The 17,036-nt window shown below is 41.0% G+C and overlaps 1 protein-coding gene across 2 annotated transcripts in view; it reads left to right on the forward strand.

Moving 5' to 3' along the window:
* PLA2G4C (phospholipase A2 group IVC) overlaps positions 1-11,332 on the forward strand; it is a 57,381-nt gene extending 46,049 nt beyond the window's left edge. For both annotated transcript variants that reach the window (XM_066603731.1, XM_066603732.1), the window contains exons 13-16: positions 830-925; positions 4,104-4,255; positions 4,920-5,100; positions 10,078-11,332. In XM_066603731.1, the coding sequence (XP_066459828.1) occupies positions 830-925; positions 4,104-4,255; positions 4,920-5,100; positions 10,078-10,241 (593 nt within the window). In that variant the 3' untranslated portion in view covers positions 10,242-11,332. The remainder of the gene's footprint in view (positions 1-829; positions 926-4,103; positions 4,256-4,919; positions 5,101-10,077) is intronic.
* Positions 11,333-17,036: the final 5,704 nt, after the last annotated feature.

Raw genomic sequence — 17,036 nt, forward strand, 5'->3', positions numbered from 1 at the left:
GGGGGGTCACTAATACCGCTGAAACCACTCTGGGGGGGTCACTATTAACACTGGGGCCGCTCTGGAGGGTTACTTTTACCACTGAAGCCGCTGTGGGGGGGTCACTATTACCACTGAAGCCGCTGTGGGGGGTCACTATTACCGCTGAAGCCGCTGTGGTGGTCAGTATTACAGCTGCAGCTGCTGTGGGGGGTCAACATTACCTCTGGAGCCACACTGGTGGGGTCACTATTACCACTGGGTCCGCTCTGGAGAGGTCACTATTATCGCTGGGGCCGCTCTGGAGAGGTCACTATTACCGTTGGGGCTACTCTGGGGGGTCACTATTACCACTCGGGCCGTTCTGGGAGGGTCATTATTACCAACGGAGCCGCTCTGGGGGGTCACTATCACTGCTGGGATATGTTTACACAAGACGAAAAATGCTGTAGAATGTCCTCAGTGGAAATTTCCGTGGCAAATTCCACAGCATTTCTGCATCCAAAAGCAGTCAAAATCTGCACCCAGTCTATTTTGAAACAGCCTTGTCTTTTTAAGAACGATAGCGGTAAAAATCATATGTCATGATAAACCCCGCCCCGTGACGTGTTGGCACTTTGCGATAAATAAGTAGGTTTTGGGTTGCAGTTTTGGCACTCTGTTTCTAAAAGGTTTGCCATTACAGCCCTATAGTTACGGCCTTCTTCTGGAGCCTTCTAATACTGTTGTAATCTGTTGGTAGGATTAACGATTCACTGTTCAGTGGTTGATAAAAGACTAATACTTTTTTACACTTTTCATGACCTTTAGTTCCTGATTCTCTACTGATTTGATTTGCATCTTTTTGTAGGATTTTGTGAAAAGGTGAAAGTATTGCTAAATACACTGAAATGTTTGGTCGGTTGGCAATGGGGAACCACTCATAACTTTCTCTATGAATGGAGCAGTAAGTTTTCTTTTCCCTACATATTTCCTTTCATAACTGTTATTCATAGCATTATGTCACGTTTGTATGCATTTTACTAAAAACACAATGGATGCATATTGAACATAGAAGCTAAAATAATATTTGTGATATCTTGTAAACTATTGGTCACCTAACCAAGAAACAAGTCCTTTGTGATAGCTGGTGTATTACATGTTCACAATAGTGACAAAAAAGCTACATTCTAAAGGCCCTTTTACACGCAAAAATATTCTTTCAAATGAATGAAAGATTAAAAGACTTAGCGATTTATTTGCATAAAGTGTTAATGGCTTTAATGGCCTTTAACACTTTATCATCTTTATTTGCATGTAAAAGGACCTCCAGGAGTTGTTTGCAGAGCCCAGTGTGTGTTAAGACACACACCCAGCCCTGTAAACAGCTGCCACACATTCTGCCATACAGAATTCTGTAGCAAATCGCTGATTGTTTTGAGCCTTCTATGGTCTACTCCTTTTAAAGCTGTATAGCTTTAAATTCTTTATCCCGAAATACGGCCATTCCGTCATATACATTTCTGGGAATTCTGTTTAGGAGTACTCTCTTTTCGTTATATGTGTGTCCTTTTTGAGACTTGTTCATCAAGTTCTTTTTTATAAATATTCAATAAAAGTTATATTTTAGTTCTGAACCCCACAGTGACAAATTTAGTTTGACCATCTGGTGTTCCTCCTGCTCCAGTGATTTCTTGTTCTAATGCATACTATTGATTAACTCTTATGAAAAGTATTTAAAAAGGTAATTCTTATTCATAATACAAGTCAGTCTGTTTTATTTTCAAATGTAAATGCCAAATATAGTCTGAAGAACTCCGCAACAACTTGCATGGGACAGCAGACGGACGTGTGTCTATGTGCTACCTTGTATTCACGTGCACTGCATATGCTCTTCTCATCCGTGAAAGTGGACGATAGGACATTCAGAGATTTCTTTCATCGGTCACAGAACGTTTCAACCTATCCCAGTCATTTAAGGGCGTGTACTTCTAAAACTAAATTTTATTAATGTAAACTTAAAATACTAGGGCTAAAACAGACGAACATGTATCAGACACAAACTAGTGCAAACGGATCCTGATGAACTGTACTATTTACAGGGAAACGCATTGAACCGTAGGAACTACAATTTTCCAAAACCATATTGTTGAGAATACAGCCAAATTTGGGCATATCAGAATGGGTTTTAGGGGATTGTTACTGTGATTTCGGATTACCAATATTCCATCTCATTGGCAGCTACATATATTGGGATCAATTATCTCTCCCTGGGTTCTCTTACTAACTGACTACTCAAGGGAACTTTCACTATATTTATGTAGTACTGGAGTAGGGGTTGTATATCCTTTGTGTCCGGCCATCTGGTGACAACAGGTGATTACCCACCATCTATAAACCCCCTTGTCCTGAATCTACATAATTTCTACCTTTTGCTCTATTTTTCCAGACACAACCACTAGTTTGTGTCTGATATATATATATATATATATATATATATATATATATATATATATATATATATATATTTTATTTTTTTTTTTTTTTTTTTTTTTTAAGTTTACATTAATAAAATTTAGTTTTGGAAGTATACGTCCTGTCTGTGAAGGGCTTTAAAACTTTGGATTATGTCTGCCTCTGTGACCAATCCCAGTCATTTAACTACTAATTTCTCAAAATCATTATGGTTTTTTACTTAAAACCACTATAGTATTTTAGGTAGACATATACATGCATATTGTCATATATTAGGTAAGGCGACCAAAATTGAGTAACAAGTAGCAAATAAGTAATTTTACAATGTTACCGACCTCTGCCAAGATGACCGACCAAAATTACATTAAAGGGGTTGTCCCGTGGCAGCAAGTGGGGTTATACACTTCTGTATGGCCATATTAATGCACTTTGTAATATACATCGTGCATTAAATATGAGCCATACAGAAGTTATACACTTACCCCCTCCGGTTCTGGCGTCCCCGTCTCCATGGCGCCGACTAACGCTGTCTTCTCCTTCCATTAGATGCGCTTGCGCTGTGCAGTCTTCTGTTCTGTTGTATGGGGCCGCTCCGGCGTGCGCAGACTAGCTCTCCGGCGGGGGTAAGTGTATAACTTCTGTATGGCTCATATTTAATGCACGATGTATATTACAAAGTGCATTAATATGGCCATACAGAAGTGCATAACTGCACTTGCTGCCGCGGGACAACCCCTTTAAGAATTGGAGTGGCCCTCTCAATCAAAATGGCTAGTACCTGTAGCATGTGAAGGAACTGAAAATCTGGTCTAAATAAAGGTTACGGTCTTGTCCAAGATGTGGTAGTTTGGAGATGTTTCCCTACTGCAGGGCAGTGAGGCATCACTTCAAATCTGGAACATAATCAGAACCCCGCAACTTAAGCTATACATTTATTGTGTCATACCCTCATGTTCGATCAAGCCTAGCACTGCTACCTCCACACTAAGGCCTCATTTACACGAGCGCGTACGTTTTCACACACAGCCAAAAATCGCCATGGTGAAGAATAGACACAATCTTATTCCAAAATTAATTAGCGTTTTCTCATCCATTCACATGAGCGTATTGTGTGAAAAAAATCGCAGCGCGAATTCCGTCGGTTGGCAGAATGGCTTAAATAACTAAAGAGCCCGCTGTCTGCTTTTCCCAACGTGGGACACAGGTAAACTCCCTCCCCCTCCTTTTTATTTTTCAGCTCCCATAGGAATCTATAGGAGCCTCCAGCATGACCTATCTTTTGACGCTGCAAGAAAAAAAAATCGTCGAACAAAAATGGTCATCGATTTGGCGATTTTATGGTACAATTTTTTTTTTTGTTACGAAAATGGCCCATATGAATGAATGCATTGGAATCCAATGCTTCACATGGTAGCGATTTTCAGGCAATGTTTTATCACGGTACCTGGACACAGACCCTGCCTCTTCGCATTGTCATTTTAGACTGGAAGCTTGTTTGGACATGACTTACACTAGTTGATTGCTGTGATTTCTGAAACCGTTTTGTTTCACTAGTTGTAATATTTCCATGTTAGCAGCATAGTTTTGTCCTTCACATTTAGAAATGAATGGCACTAAATAAATGTGTACAATATTATCATTATTTTATTTTAATGTATTATACTTTTCAGATAATATCCCTGAAGACCTCTACAGCAAAAAGTTCTTATCTCTAATTGATGCTGGACTGGAAATAAATTCTGCATTCCCATTAATGTTACCACCCAATCGCAAAGTAGATCTTATTTTGGCTCTTGATTACAGTGAAGGAGATCCATTCATGGTAAATGGTTTTTGAGCTAGAATCCATATGTTAGAAAGCTTATAAAAATGTGCTGTAAAGAGAAACTAGTGGTGGGATGTTGTTGTGCCTTGGTTATACACAGCTGAGAATCACTACTTAAGTCATGTTCACATTGCCATTAGAGCCTCAGGGCGTAAACAGCTGGGCGCATGCGCTAATATGCTCGCCGCTACGGAGCATATTGGAGCATGAACCAGTGATTTTTTTTTTTTCCAGAAAAACTATGTGCGAGAAAGATAGGTCAAGTCCTATCTTTTCTCTCACGTAGTATTAACGCGTGAGAATCCCACTACTGAAAACAAAACCATTGAAATCAATGGTTTTGTTTCAGCCCGTTTTTTATTTTGTCCCGCAAAAGGGAACAAAAGCACGCTTATCTTAAGAAGCCCTAAGTCAGCAAACTTGGAATGATTTGACAGAAAGAGTAGCGCTGCATGCAAAGGATCCCCCACAACATTGTGGTCGCCATTATAAACTGAACCTGAGATCAGATTAGGATAATCTACAAGAATCAAACAAGTCACTGATCCAAACTGATTTGTATGGATTATATTTATTGAGGAGGTAGAGTAAATGATGACATAGATGTATTCATGTATGTGACAGGATTCTAAAATCTGACCTATTTTGTACGTAATCTCAGACACTGAAAAAAACAGACGAATACTGCAAGAAAAATGGACTCCCCTTTCCCAAAATCGACATAGAAGATACGGAATCTGAAGCTCCATCTCAAAGTTGCTATGTGTTTCAAGGAGATGGCAACAGGGTACCTGATGTGATGCATTTTCCACTTTTCAACAACAACAACCAGAGCTGTGAAGGTTGGTTTATAGCAGTGTTTACTAATGAGCTCATTCTGGTTTCAACCTAGTGCAGCGTCCGAGCGAAGGGCTGGCCATTGGGGGTCAGACCATGGGGCTCTCAAGATGGTTGTCACAGGTGGCTCTGTGATCTCTCCCCAACAATGGCGTAGAGTAGCCCAGCTCGGCTGCTCACAATGCAAAATAAAAAGACAGATGTGAATGATCGTAATTAGTCTTAACGGTGTTGTCACGTGACGCCAGTACCTCTTTTCCAGCAAAATGGTTATTCCTTGTTAAATAAGAGTCCACAGACAAAGAGTTTTTTAAACCAGAGGTACACTGCTTTCTTTACTCTCATAGTCCAAGTTTGATTTTCTAAGTATAAAGCAAGATGACAGTCTCAGACACACTTCTGGCAGACTTCCTTCTGATTCATCTCTGTTAGACACACACATGTTCTTCTAGGAGACACTTTCCCTTCCGTAATCTAGGTGTCCTCAGGCTAAGTTAACTGTAAGATCATCCCCAGGGGTACACTCCTGACATGGTAGGTTAAGACACAATTTTTGCCTTTTCTTGCTTGCTAGTTATTCTTCCTGACTTGTCATAGCAGGAACCGTTACTCCGAGCTTCAATCCCCGGAGGGGAAGTATCTCATGGCAAATGAGATCTACGCAGGCAGACGCTAAAGCGAGCTTCAGCCTCCCGCTGACACGTCCTCCTCCACTGACTACATCTTTGCACACTCTTTACTCTCACTTCTCTAGACTCTGCCTCCTAACTTCTTCTAAACTCCCACAATGCCACACACAACAAACAAGTTAGGAAAGACGTATTTTGCCGCAACAAAGCTTGTTAGCACGTACATAGAACACAGGTCAACACAAATACACACAAAACAGTTTACACAAAGCGGACGTACACCTACTCTAAAGACACTCCAACTCTGGGCCACTGCACTAGCTTCCACTGCCTTGTCTATCTCTTGGTGTTCGGTAGTAATGTTAAATGGAGCCTAGCAGCTTGAACATACTGTCCACGCTACCGGCATCATGTTGTAGAGCAGGATGAGCTGAGCAGATGGATATCTAGTTTTATGGGGAAAGATTCACTCCTTAAGGAGAGCACCTGTGTGGAGATATCTAAGAGGTGAGTGAGGAGACTTATAAGGCCATGCAAGCTTCTCTGGGAAACATATACAAATAAGGAAGATGGAACAATACATGTGTAGCGCCATCTATTGGATGGCAGAATTCCTGCAAATTAATGTCAGACCCTTTAAACAAGTCTTCATAACAATGATACATAGAGCTGTTTCAGGGTTTTTGCCCCTCATCACTGTGCAGTAGGTTTCTGGCTTGGCTACTGAGAGAGCTATGATGTGGGTTTAACAGTAATGGTCCAATACAGACTTTTGTGTTACTCCACTTAGTCCAATTACAGCTTGAATATGACCTGTTTATGACTATGAAGATGAAGGAAATCTACTTGGGCTGTTCAGTTCCTTCAATTACTTTCAAACCTGCTTTAGCCCTTTCTTCATTTAAAAATAATAATTTAATGATGATAAGTGTAACGTTGTGGTGCTACGCTAAAGGTGTTTTCCCATTTTTAAACCTTTTCTTCCCTAACTCCTAACTTTAATGAACTTCCATAAGCATGCCAACTATATGGTAATTGTTTTCCACTGTGGGTTCTTTCCTCTTTTTCTGACCCTAATGGAGGATGAAGTGGGTGGTGTGGAAGAGCTACTCATGTGACTCCCCTTTTAATATTAAAAACTACATTAATCATGACTCCTCTTGTAATATTGAAAACTACATTAACCGTGACTCCCCTTGTAATATTAAAAACTACATTAACCGTGACTGCCCTGCCCCGCACTCTATGCTGCAACTGACTGCCCCATAATCTTTCCGAGTGAGCAGCCTGGTGAAAGGTCTTTTCTGTATTACTGGAAATTGTATTAGTAACCATCCAATAAAATGTTATCTAAAATTATAATAATTTTACTAAACTACTTAACCCCAAATCACTAAACATTAGTCTCCCAGACTCTCACCAAGTCATGGTTGTGGGAACGTTTCAATACTGTGACTTTGAGGAGGGTTATTAAGCAAGTATCAAAGATATTTTGATAATTGAAAGTGTTGTGGCAAGTACGTCTCAAGTACAACCAATCTATGGTGAAGACACGGTTCCAGTTTGTAGTGACTGCAAGAAATAAGTTTATTAAGTTTGATAGTTTTTAGGTAAATTTAATGTCCTTTCATATAAGTTACTTTTTCCTAATAAATATGATAAATAAAATATCGAAGTTTAATTTTGTTAGTCTGTGAGACTAATATGTAGTCACGGTGTAACTCGAAAATTGAAAGCAATGGGAGAACATCATGATCTCCTGGCGCTGCTGTGACAGCATTGGCAGGGGATTCCTTCATCCCCGCGGGGAGTCCCCTCATCACTGAACACCCTGCCGTTGCTGTCACAGTGGCAGGGTGTTTAATGATGAGGAGACTTCCCGTAGGAGAACAATGTTCTCCCTATGTTTTCAATGGGACCAGCGATGCTGCCGCCCCATTGAGAACAAGGTTAAACCACTGCATGTGAAAGCTTCACATCCCTGTGGGGCTGAAGGAATCCCCAGGTGCAGCTGTCACAGTTGTGGCAGAGGATTGCAAACTTCTCCCATTGCTTACAATGGCGCCAGCACTGCCGCCTTCGGTCCCATTGGAGGGAAAGGGCAATATCGCAAAAAGAATAGACATGCTGCGATATTTTTTATTCACGCAGCATCACAGGATTGAAAACGTCGCAAATGAGAATAAAACCATTGAAATTTATTGGTTTCATAATCATGCGTCTTCACTCAGTCTCGCAGTGCGAGAAAATCGCTAGATTTTTTCTCGCTAGTATGAAGGCGCCCTTAGAGAACCTTTAAGGTATGTGAACATGTAGCGGAAATACTGTGGAATTTCCGCAGTGAAAAATTCCACTCTATCTGTGCAGATTTTGACCAGGAATCTGCTGCATATCCACAGCTGATTTTAGGTACAGTGCTCCCCCTGACCTTGTAATACACCGTGCCCCACCAAACAACCCCTCACAGCCTCTAGTGAGTGCCTAGCCATTGGTCAGGTGATGCTACTTCTAAACCAATACCTACTCCTCCAACATACATTCCTGTGTATATAACATCACTCCACTCCCTCAGCCCCCTGTAACAGGCAGTTCCACTTAAATAAGATAGCTTTCCCTCTGACCCCCCGCAACATTCGTAACATCACTCCTCTTTCTCTACCTGTATGTATGTGTAAACAAGCACGGTGCTGCTACTTCCTATTATGAACAGTACTCTAATCCTGGGAACCCCGTCCCCTCATTTGACATCATACCTACCAGGAGCAACCAGGTTACCAGGGACCATGTGTAACCTGAAAAAAACTCCCCACTGTGCTTGACAAGTTGGTTCTACCTCCCTATAAAACATATACAGAATAACAGATAGCCGGGAATACCGTACAGACTAGAGAGCATAATGGGACATATGGCGGACCTCCCAGGATAGCACTTGAAATCTGGGACTGTCCATCTAGAACTTGCACATTTGAGAGGTATTATTTGTGCTTGTGTGTGTGTAGGACACTGTGTTCACATGATCATTATTTGTAGGTCCTCAAGTCAGTGAGAGCGTATGGACCTCGATAGCTAAAAGTTTATGGGTCCGCATGCAAACGTTCAGCTTGGGGCCCCCTACTGACCCCTTCCTACAGCTACTTTGCATGGCTGCCACTTGTGGGCTGCCCCAAAAAATACATTATATGATCAGATTACACATTTATAAGAGAACATTTATTACACTGCGACTTAGCTCTAGTAAACTCTATATAATGCAATCACCATATAATAGTCAGATATCGGTTCTACACAGTGATGGTGACTACAGTGCTTTTACCTCCTGTGATCACAAATGGCATCTTCTCTGATTGCTGTTGTCCACTTTCAGATTTCTTCTCAATCTGGCCTAGACTGCCATGATGACTTCTTAAGATTACGACTTGTCTCTGTACACTCTCCCAATCATATTGCTAGCCCTAATGCCCCCCATAGTTTCTTCTACAGTAAAAGTGCCCCCTTTTGTGCCCCATAAAGTAATATTACTCACACACAGTAATTATTCCCCGTATTGATTGCCACAAGAAATAGTGCCTCCTTTGTACCCCTACACTCTAATAACATGCCTTTATGCCCCAAATAGTAGTAATTCGCCTCTGTGTCCCCCACAAAGTAATAATGCCCACTTTTTGTCCTAGAAAACTAATAATACCCCTCTATGTTCACAAAGTAATAGTGGTTCTTTTGTGCCCCTTTAAAGAAATTGTTGAGTTTTGGTTTTTTTTTTAACTACTTGCTCCCCATGTATACAAATGATTGTATACCCCACTCTCCTGGGTCCCAGCAGCTCAAGATCCATTCTCTACACCAGGTATATGATGACAGGCTGCAGTCTGCCTGTTTATGGGATGTCACAGACTGCTACAGCTAATCACAAATGTCAGTACTCGAATGTTGAGGTCTGTGATTGGCTGCAGCAGCCTGTGACAAGCCTTACACAGTCTGCTGCAGGCTGGGTGTGATGGACTAACTGCACAAGTCCATAGCATGGAGAGTGCATGAGGCCTGCAGTTTAGCAATGATATTTTGGGATGTCAAAAGTTTTGAGTAAAGGTTGAACTGTTATGCGACCTGTGGAGCCCGTGGTCAGTTCCCCCAGTTACATCATTTTTAGCAGGATGTCAGAGTGGGCAATACTTAGTCAAAATAGGAGTTGCTATCTATTTTTTTTCTGGTTGCTGTGTGTAACTCCACTTTTAAAACTACAGTCATTTAAATAAGCAAGTCAGAAATGAACAAGGTATGATACCTTTAAGAGATATCTAGAAAAAAATAAGCAAAGTTTTCCTTGTATCTTAATTTTTTCCCTTTTATTTGCAGGTAAAGTCCATGAATTAAGAAATAAATATCGTACCCGCAATTTTTTTTATGATAAATCAGACCTTAAAGAGCTGTTGAATATATCAAAACAAAATCTGGAGCTAAATAAAGATCGGATACTAGAAAGAATTCAGCAAGTTATACAGCGTAAATCATGTGCGTGAAATCCATCTGTTACCTTTGGCCTCCTTCACATGGCAACACGGCATCGGCGTGAGAAAATTGCAGCGATATCCCTGCGTCTTCTTGCGGCGATACCACGATTTTGTAGGGCTTCTAAGTTGCATGTAGCGCTACAAAGTCGCGTGACTTTGTAGCACCACATATGAGGATTGTTTTGGGGGGGGGGCGGGGGGCTAGGCTTGAAATAGAAGCCGTACCCTGAAAATAAGCCCTAACTGCAAAAAAGATAAAAAGTATACTTCACCTAGAAGCACTGTCCAGGGCTCCACTGCAGCTTTTTCCTGGTCCCCAACACTTGTCTTCTTCATCTTTTCTGGCCGGGAATTAAAAAATCCCCGCCCCCTGGAGGCGCTGGCTATGATTGGCTGATGTTTAGCCAATCACAGCCAGAACTCGATGAATGGCTGTGATTGGTTAATTGAGCACTGGCTGTGATTTTTTAAATCAACGGCCAGAAGAGATGAAGGAGAATAGTGCCGGGGACCCGGGGAGAAAATGCGGCCGGGCTGACAGCGCTTCTAAGGTGATGTATACTGTTTTGTTTTTTTTCTTTTTTTCCTGCAGACAGGAATTAGATTAGGGCTTTGACAGTAGGATTTCCTACTGTCAAAGTTGCATTGCAGCGCACGAAAATTGCATTTTCGTGCGATGCAACAAAGAGGAATGTTCCATAGGGAAACATGGGCTACAAACCTGCAAGGTTTGTTGCATGCTACAAAACATCACATGCGTGAATTAACCCATAGGAAAGCATGGGCTTCACATACATGCGATTTGTAGCATTGTAGCAACACGACTTTGTCGCCCGTGTGAAGGAGGCCTTATGGTTCAAAAATATTTTTTTATCATTCCAACAAACGCCAACAATCACTGCTTCCATCATACATTGTCGCAGACATTTTGTGCAAACCTAATGCAATACAAATCCTCATAACATAAAGTGAGATATAACCACGAAGAAATCTGTTTGTTATCTAGTCAATAGCATGTATACAAGATCATTTGTTACCTTTACTTCCTTGCTTCTTCCTCCAGATTCTTATAATAACTCAATAAAATAAAGAATTATACATATGAAGTAAAAGTGTAGTTGTCTTTAATGTTTCTGGTACCTTTTTTTATTTATACGTAAAGTGGTTGTCTCATGAAGTCGAGTCCTTTTACTATTAAAGCTGGCCCAATGATCAGCTAATCACAGTGTGCCCTAGCTTCAGAAACCCCCAGTTAGCCAGTCGGGCACCTCCAATGCAATTTCCATCAAATGAATAGCTGCTCTTGTAATATATGGATGGGTCAAGTCTGTCAGAGTGAGAGCTGTTCCAACGCAAAGAAGGCGATCCCAAGCTAGTGGATGCCCCTCTATGAAGTCCATATAATAGGACACTAAAGAGGGTTAGATTGAACGTAAAGATGGGGGAGAATAGAGCTATGAGGGGTGGGCAAATCCTACTGGACTAAGAGAGCAGGGAGAAAGGGTTAGCATAGTGACCTTTTTAATGCAGAGGTGGAGCAAGCATAGAATCCTAGAATAGTAGAGTTGGAAGGGACCTCCAGGGTCATCGGGTCCAACTCCCTGCTGAATGCCGGCTGTTTCCATAACACCTGGTGAGGTGGCCCAGTAACAGCCCGCAGGCTTCCCATCTCAGCCATAAAAGCAGAGATGAAACAACCCTTTTACCCACAATTGCTGCCACGGCACTCTGCATCATTCCATCTAATTTAGGTTAGTTGGGACATCATTTGTTTTTCAACAGAATAGTGACACAAAACACAAAGAGAGAAAATGAGCAATTGTTGTGTCAGATGATTTGGCCTCTCATCCAACAACGTGTGGCTACTTTGAAGAATCTAAAATATAACGTAGCTTTGAATTGCATTACCTTTCATTAGTCACTATTTATGCAGCGTCTCGTAGGGTAACCCTGGACACATGGCATACGCTGAGGAGCTGGGAGGATGCTGGCTTGTCATGGCGGCATTTACCATGCTCTCTCCCGAAGGGATGCATGCAGCCAAGGCCAGAGCAGCGCTGAGCCTCTTCCAGACACCCCCAGCATGGGGATGCGCAATAAACAGTAGAACAGGTGACGCCACCGTTCCGGCACCTACTGGCATGAACATCGGTGGGGAAATAATTGAGCCACAGACAGTGATAGAGTACCTCAGCTCCCTGGGAACGGTCAGGGCCTGGAATTACTTTGCTTGAATAAACACTCCAACAATACAAGGCAAAAAACAGACAGTGTTCCAAGTGCAGGTAGCGTTATAGATTTATACAGACAGACTTGAAGATGAGTACCTCCACACAGTGATCCCAGACTTCAGGATAGCTGTGCATGTGACATTTGAAGACGCATACCTCCACCCAATGGTCCCAGACTTCAGGACGCTTGGTCGTGAACAATTGGGAGAAGAAGAGTGCCTATGCATTGGGCCTCGAGTAGGAAAGACTTAGGACTGGCTCATGCTCTCTCTGTCTGGGGGCTCACTTACTGATCATGCTGATCCTTGCATTCGGAAAATCTCTCCTCTTCTTCCATCTTCAACATATAAGGGCTGAAGGTGCCCTCATGTGTCTGTGTTTTCTCTAGCAGCTCTACAAGATGGAAGCAACAACCCTTTCCCGCTCTCAAGTACTCACATTTATAGCCTCACTCATACCATTTGACAGGACATAAGTTGATAAATTTACAGACAGCTCACACTTTGCAGACATTAACCTCTCATTTGCTGCAGATGTGCAATACACATAACAGAATTACAAGACAGTTTTGCACAGAGCATCTACATAAGACATACATGTATGACATTATAGAGGGGGCCAGGAAAGCATGTACTGGGCTACTACATTTATATATCCACTTGTATTACTTTTTAGTTCTAATAACTGTACTATTTAAAAACATGTGAAAAAGAGCAGTAAAGAAAAACTCCCCTGAGTAGGTATGTCAAACTTTTATATATTTTTTTTTAGATATTCTATAACAGCATTATTTAGGCATGTTATAGCGTCGATCTTTGCCACTGCATGATATTATTTAGGCAATATATAGAGATATTACAATGCATTTGCAATCTTGGTTTCATCAGACCAGAGTATTTTATATCTCACAGTCTGAAAATCCTGAAAATAGATGCTTTTAGCAAACTCCAAACAGGTTTTCATGTGTCCATATTACTGGAGTGCTGCTTTAATGGTTGACCTTCTGAAGGTTTCTACCATCTCCACACCAGATCTTTAAAGCTGAGCCAGGATGACCATTGGGTACTTGGTCACTTCACTTACTAAGGCCCTTCTTCCCCAGCGATTTAGTTTGGTGGGTCAGCCAGTTCTAGGAAGAGTCCTGGTTGTTCCAAACTTCTTCCATTTAAGAATTATGAAGACCACTATACCTTTAGGATCTTTCAATGCAGCAGAATTTTTTGTAGCCTTTTCCAGGTCTGCACCTCCACATAATCCTGTCTCTTGGCTCTACAAGCAGTTCTTCCTCCTCAGCTTGGTTTTGGCTCTGATATGCATTGTGAGCTGTGAGACCTTATATAGACAAGGGGGAATGTCTTTTTTTATTTTGTCCAATCAACTGAATTTACCACGGATGGACTTCAAACAAGGTGTAGAAACATCTGAAAGATTATCAAGAGAAATGGGAGGCCAACAGAGCTACATTTCAAGTGTCATAACAAAGGGTCTGAATATTTATGTCAATGTAAAATGTTAGTTTTTAATTAAAAAAATTCTAGATATTTCTAACATTGTTTTTACTTTTTAATTATGGTGTATTGAGTGCAGATTGATAGGGACAAATATGATTTTTTATTTATTTACATAAGGCTACAACATAACACAATGTAAAAAAAGGGAAAGGGTCTGAAGATTTTTTCTGAATGCATTGTATTTGTAACTGTATGGCAGTTTTAATTTGTCACAGTACTATTTGGCCACTCTGTGGCACTGTTATTTGAGTAGTTTATAGCAGTATTATTTAGCACTGTATAAAAGTATTATTTGAAAAGTATATACCGCTATTTGGCACTGGCGTAATTCCATTTATATACTGTCTATATACTATTTATATACTGACCATATTGCCTTAGATATATACCTAATGTGTTTTCTGTAACAAGGGTTAAGCTAAACATTCCAAACTTTTTCTTTCTTTACCTCAGATAACAGCTGTCCCTGAGGTGTCTCTAGCATATTTCCCATTAGTAGTACAAGACTATGGGGAGGCAGAGGATTTTAAATAAAACATCTTAGAACTGCAATGTTTGCAGGATAATACCATCCTTCTTGTCACATCCATCATGCTGTCTTATACCACATACTACCTTCATTTACCAGGTATAAAATACATTAGTATTTGCTGCAGATCTCAGGTATACGAGTTAATGGATTTAATTCTGAACATTTATGTGTAGCAGCTATTGACAGCCTTTCATGTAAGTGTCTACAGCTACTATGGGTCTAAGAATGGCTAAATCGTAGTGTAATCATATTTAATCCGGTGTATAGGGGAACTGTTTCTAGAAGTAATGCACAATTCATAGCCAGCTTAGACCTACTGGGAACTGATTCCTTATGAAACACATACTAAAGCAGACAAGCAGAAAGCAATGAACGTGTGTGAATCCTTTTTTTAATTCAAGCATTTAATACTGCAGATACCAATTCATATTACAGTTTGATCTCTGTATTTATTATGCCAATTATTCTTATATTTTTTGATTAGTTCTTTATACTATATTATTAGATAGAGCTAGTTCATGCTGCCGGTCTTTAGATCTCTACACCACCTGTGATATATGGAATATTATTTTAACATTATTACCCAAAAGGTGATCTTAATAGTTTAGTTAATATTACTTAGTTACTATATTACTTAGTTACTAAGTATTTATAGTAGAGTAATATTTGTGCGGCTGTTATCAATCTTCATATCACTATATTACAAGGAAATGATGATGAAAAACATTATCCTGTACTCTTTTTGGGAACACTGCAATATCCCCTTCAAAACTTACTTCTGTGAGAGGTCCCCTCCGTGGAGACCCCTCAACGTGGAATGTAAGCATTTATACCAGGGAAATTTTCACAGCAGAGTCCAAACCTCTGATTGTAAGACACTTCCAAGAGTTGTCTCTCTATTGGATAAAAAGTGCTTGGTGGTTTGAGGTCTGATGTTATTTAGGACCTTATAGCGAATATATATGGCATCTACGTACTTCTTGTCTTGCAGATAGTTGAATGCAAGTCTGAAACCATTCCTCTTGACAACAAGGTGTGTCCCTACACAGTGTAGTAAGGGTCATTTCTTGAAAACGTTTTACAATCAAAGCTTTGGACTCTGCTCCGAAGATTTCCTTGGTATAGATGAGCGAGTATACTCGTTAAAGGCAATTGCTCGAGCGAGCATTGCCTTTAGCGAGTATCTCCCCTGCTCGAGACTGCAGGTTCGGGTGCCGGCCGCGGGCACGGAGCTGCGGGGGAGAGCGGGCGGAACGGAGGCGAGGTCTCTCTCTCCCTCTCCCCCCCCCCCCCCCCCGCTACCCCCTGCTGACAGCCGATACTCACCGCTCCCCCGCGCCGGCACCCGAACCTTCAGTCTCGAGCAGGGGAGATACTCGCTAAAGGCAATGCTCGCTCGAGCAATTGCCTTCAGCGAGTATACTTGCTCATCTCTATTCCTTGGTATAAAGGTTTACATTCCACGTTGGGGGGTCTCCACGAAGAGGACCTCTCAAAGAAGTTTTTAAACTTCATTTGAAGGAGCTATTGCGGTGTTCCCCAAAAGAGTGCAGGATAACGTTTTTTATTATAATTTCCTTGTCATATTGTCCCGGGCACCTCCTGGCATCCAGTGAAGATATCCTGCTGCATCACCATTTATTGGTTTAGAGGGAGTGAACTAATTGGAATTCGGAGAGATGCTTCTGAGGGTGCAGTGGTCGGCTCATCTATTTTGGTTCGTACCATGGGCACCAGGTGAGTCCCCTCCTATTTCTACACATGTTCTGAGAATCTATATTTATAATACACCTTAAGTGTTGTTCCTAATATATTATTGCATATCACCATACTGTTATTTGTACCTTGGGATCTGTTCATATTTACAGTTTGAAGTTTCTACTAGGTGTTCTATTATACAGTATAAAGAAGTCTATGGTTAGGATCTGCTTGAAAATGGATCTGATATAGCTGTCATGGCTCGGTTATGAGTGAAATATGACTGAAGCCTTAGATCATCATCAGTCTCTTAAAGGAAACCTGTCATCACTCTTGAGCCTAATAAACCACATTATGCATGTGGCAAACTCACAGGAACACAGAGCAGCAAGGGACGCCCAGAGAGTATCAGGCACAACTTCTCAGACTCACTGTTTTTTCATCTTAAAGCCCCATAACATAGTTTATGGGCTCAAAGGTGATGGCAGGTTCCCTGTAATGTTTGGGTCATTAAGAGTGTGCTCTGTAGCATGTGTCAATGCTATAATTCATGTAAAGTGTACATTAGAGAGAAGTAGGTTGAACAACTGTTGAACAAACAATTGTCTGATTAACACTAATTTCGGAGATGCAGCCATACATATTTAGTTCATACTAACCATTAAAGTTGTTCAAACTGGTCATACATGTTCAATGACAGCGGATGACGGATGAATGATCTTTTCATCAACATTCTTTTAAAGGAAGACTGTTCATTGTTGAAAGGGCTTTCATGAAAGCAAAAGATCTTTTGTTTGACTATTGGACAAAAATTTCAAGTGCAACCAACAAC

This window comes from Eleutherodactylus coqui, chromosome 5 (genome assembly GCF_035609145.1).
Source record: "Eleutherodactylus coqui strain aEleCoq1 chromosome 5, aEleCoq1.hap1, whole genome shotgun sequence".
In the NCBI taxonomy this organism is placed as follows: domain Eukaryota; kingdom Metazoa; phylum Chordata; class Amphibia; order Anura; family Eleutherodactylidae; genus Eleutherodactylus; species Eleutherodactylus coqui.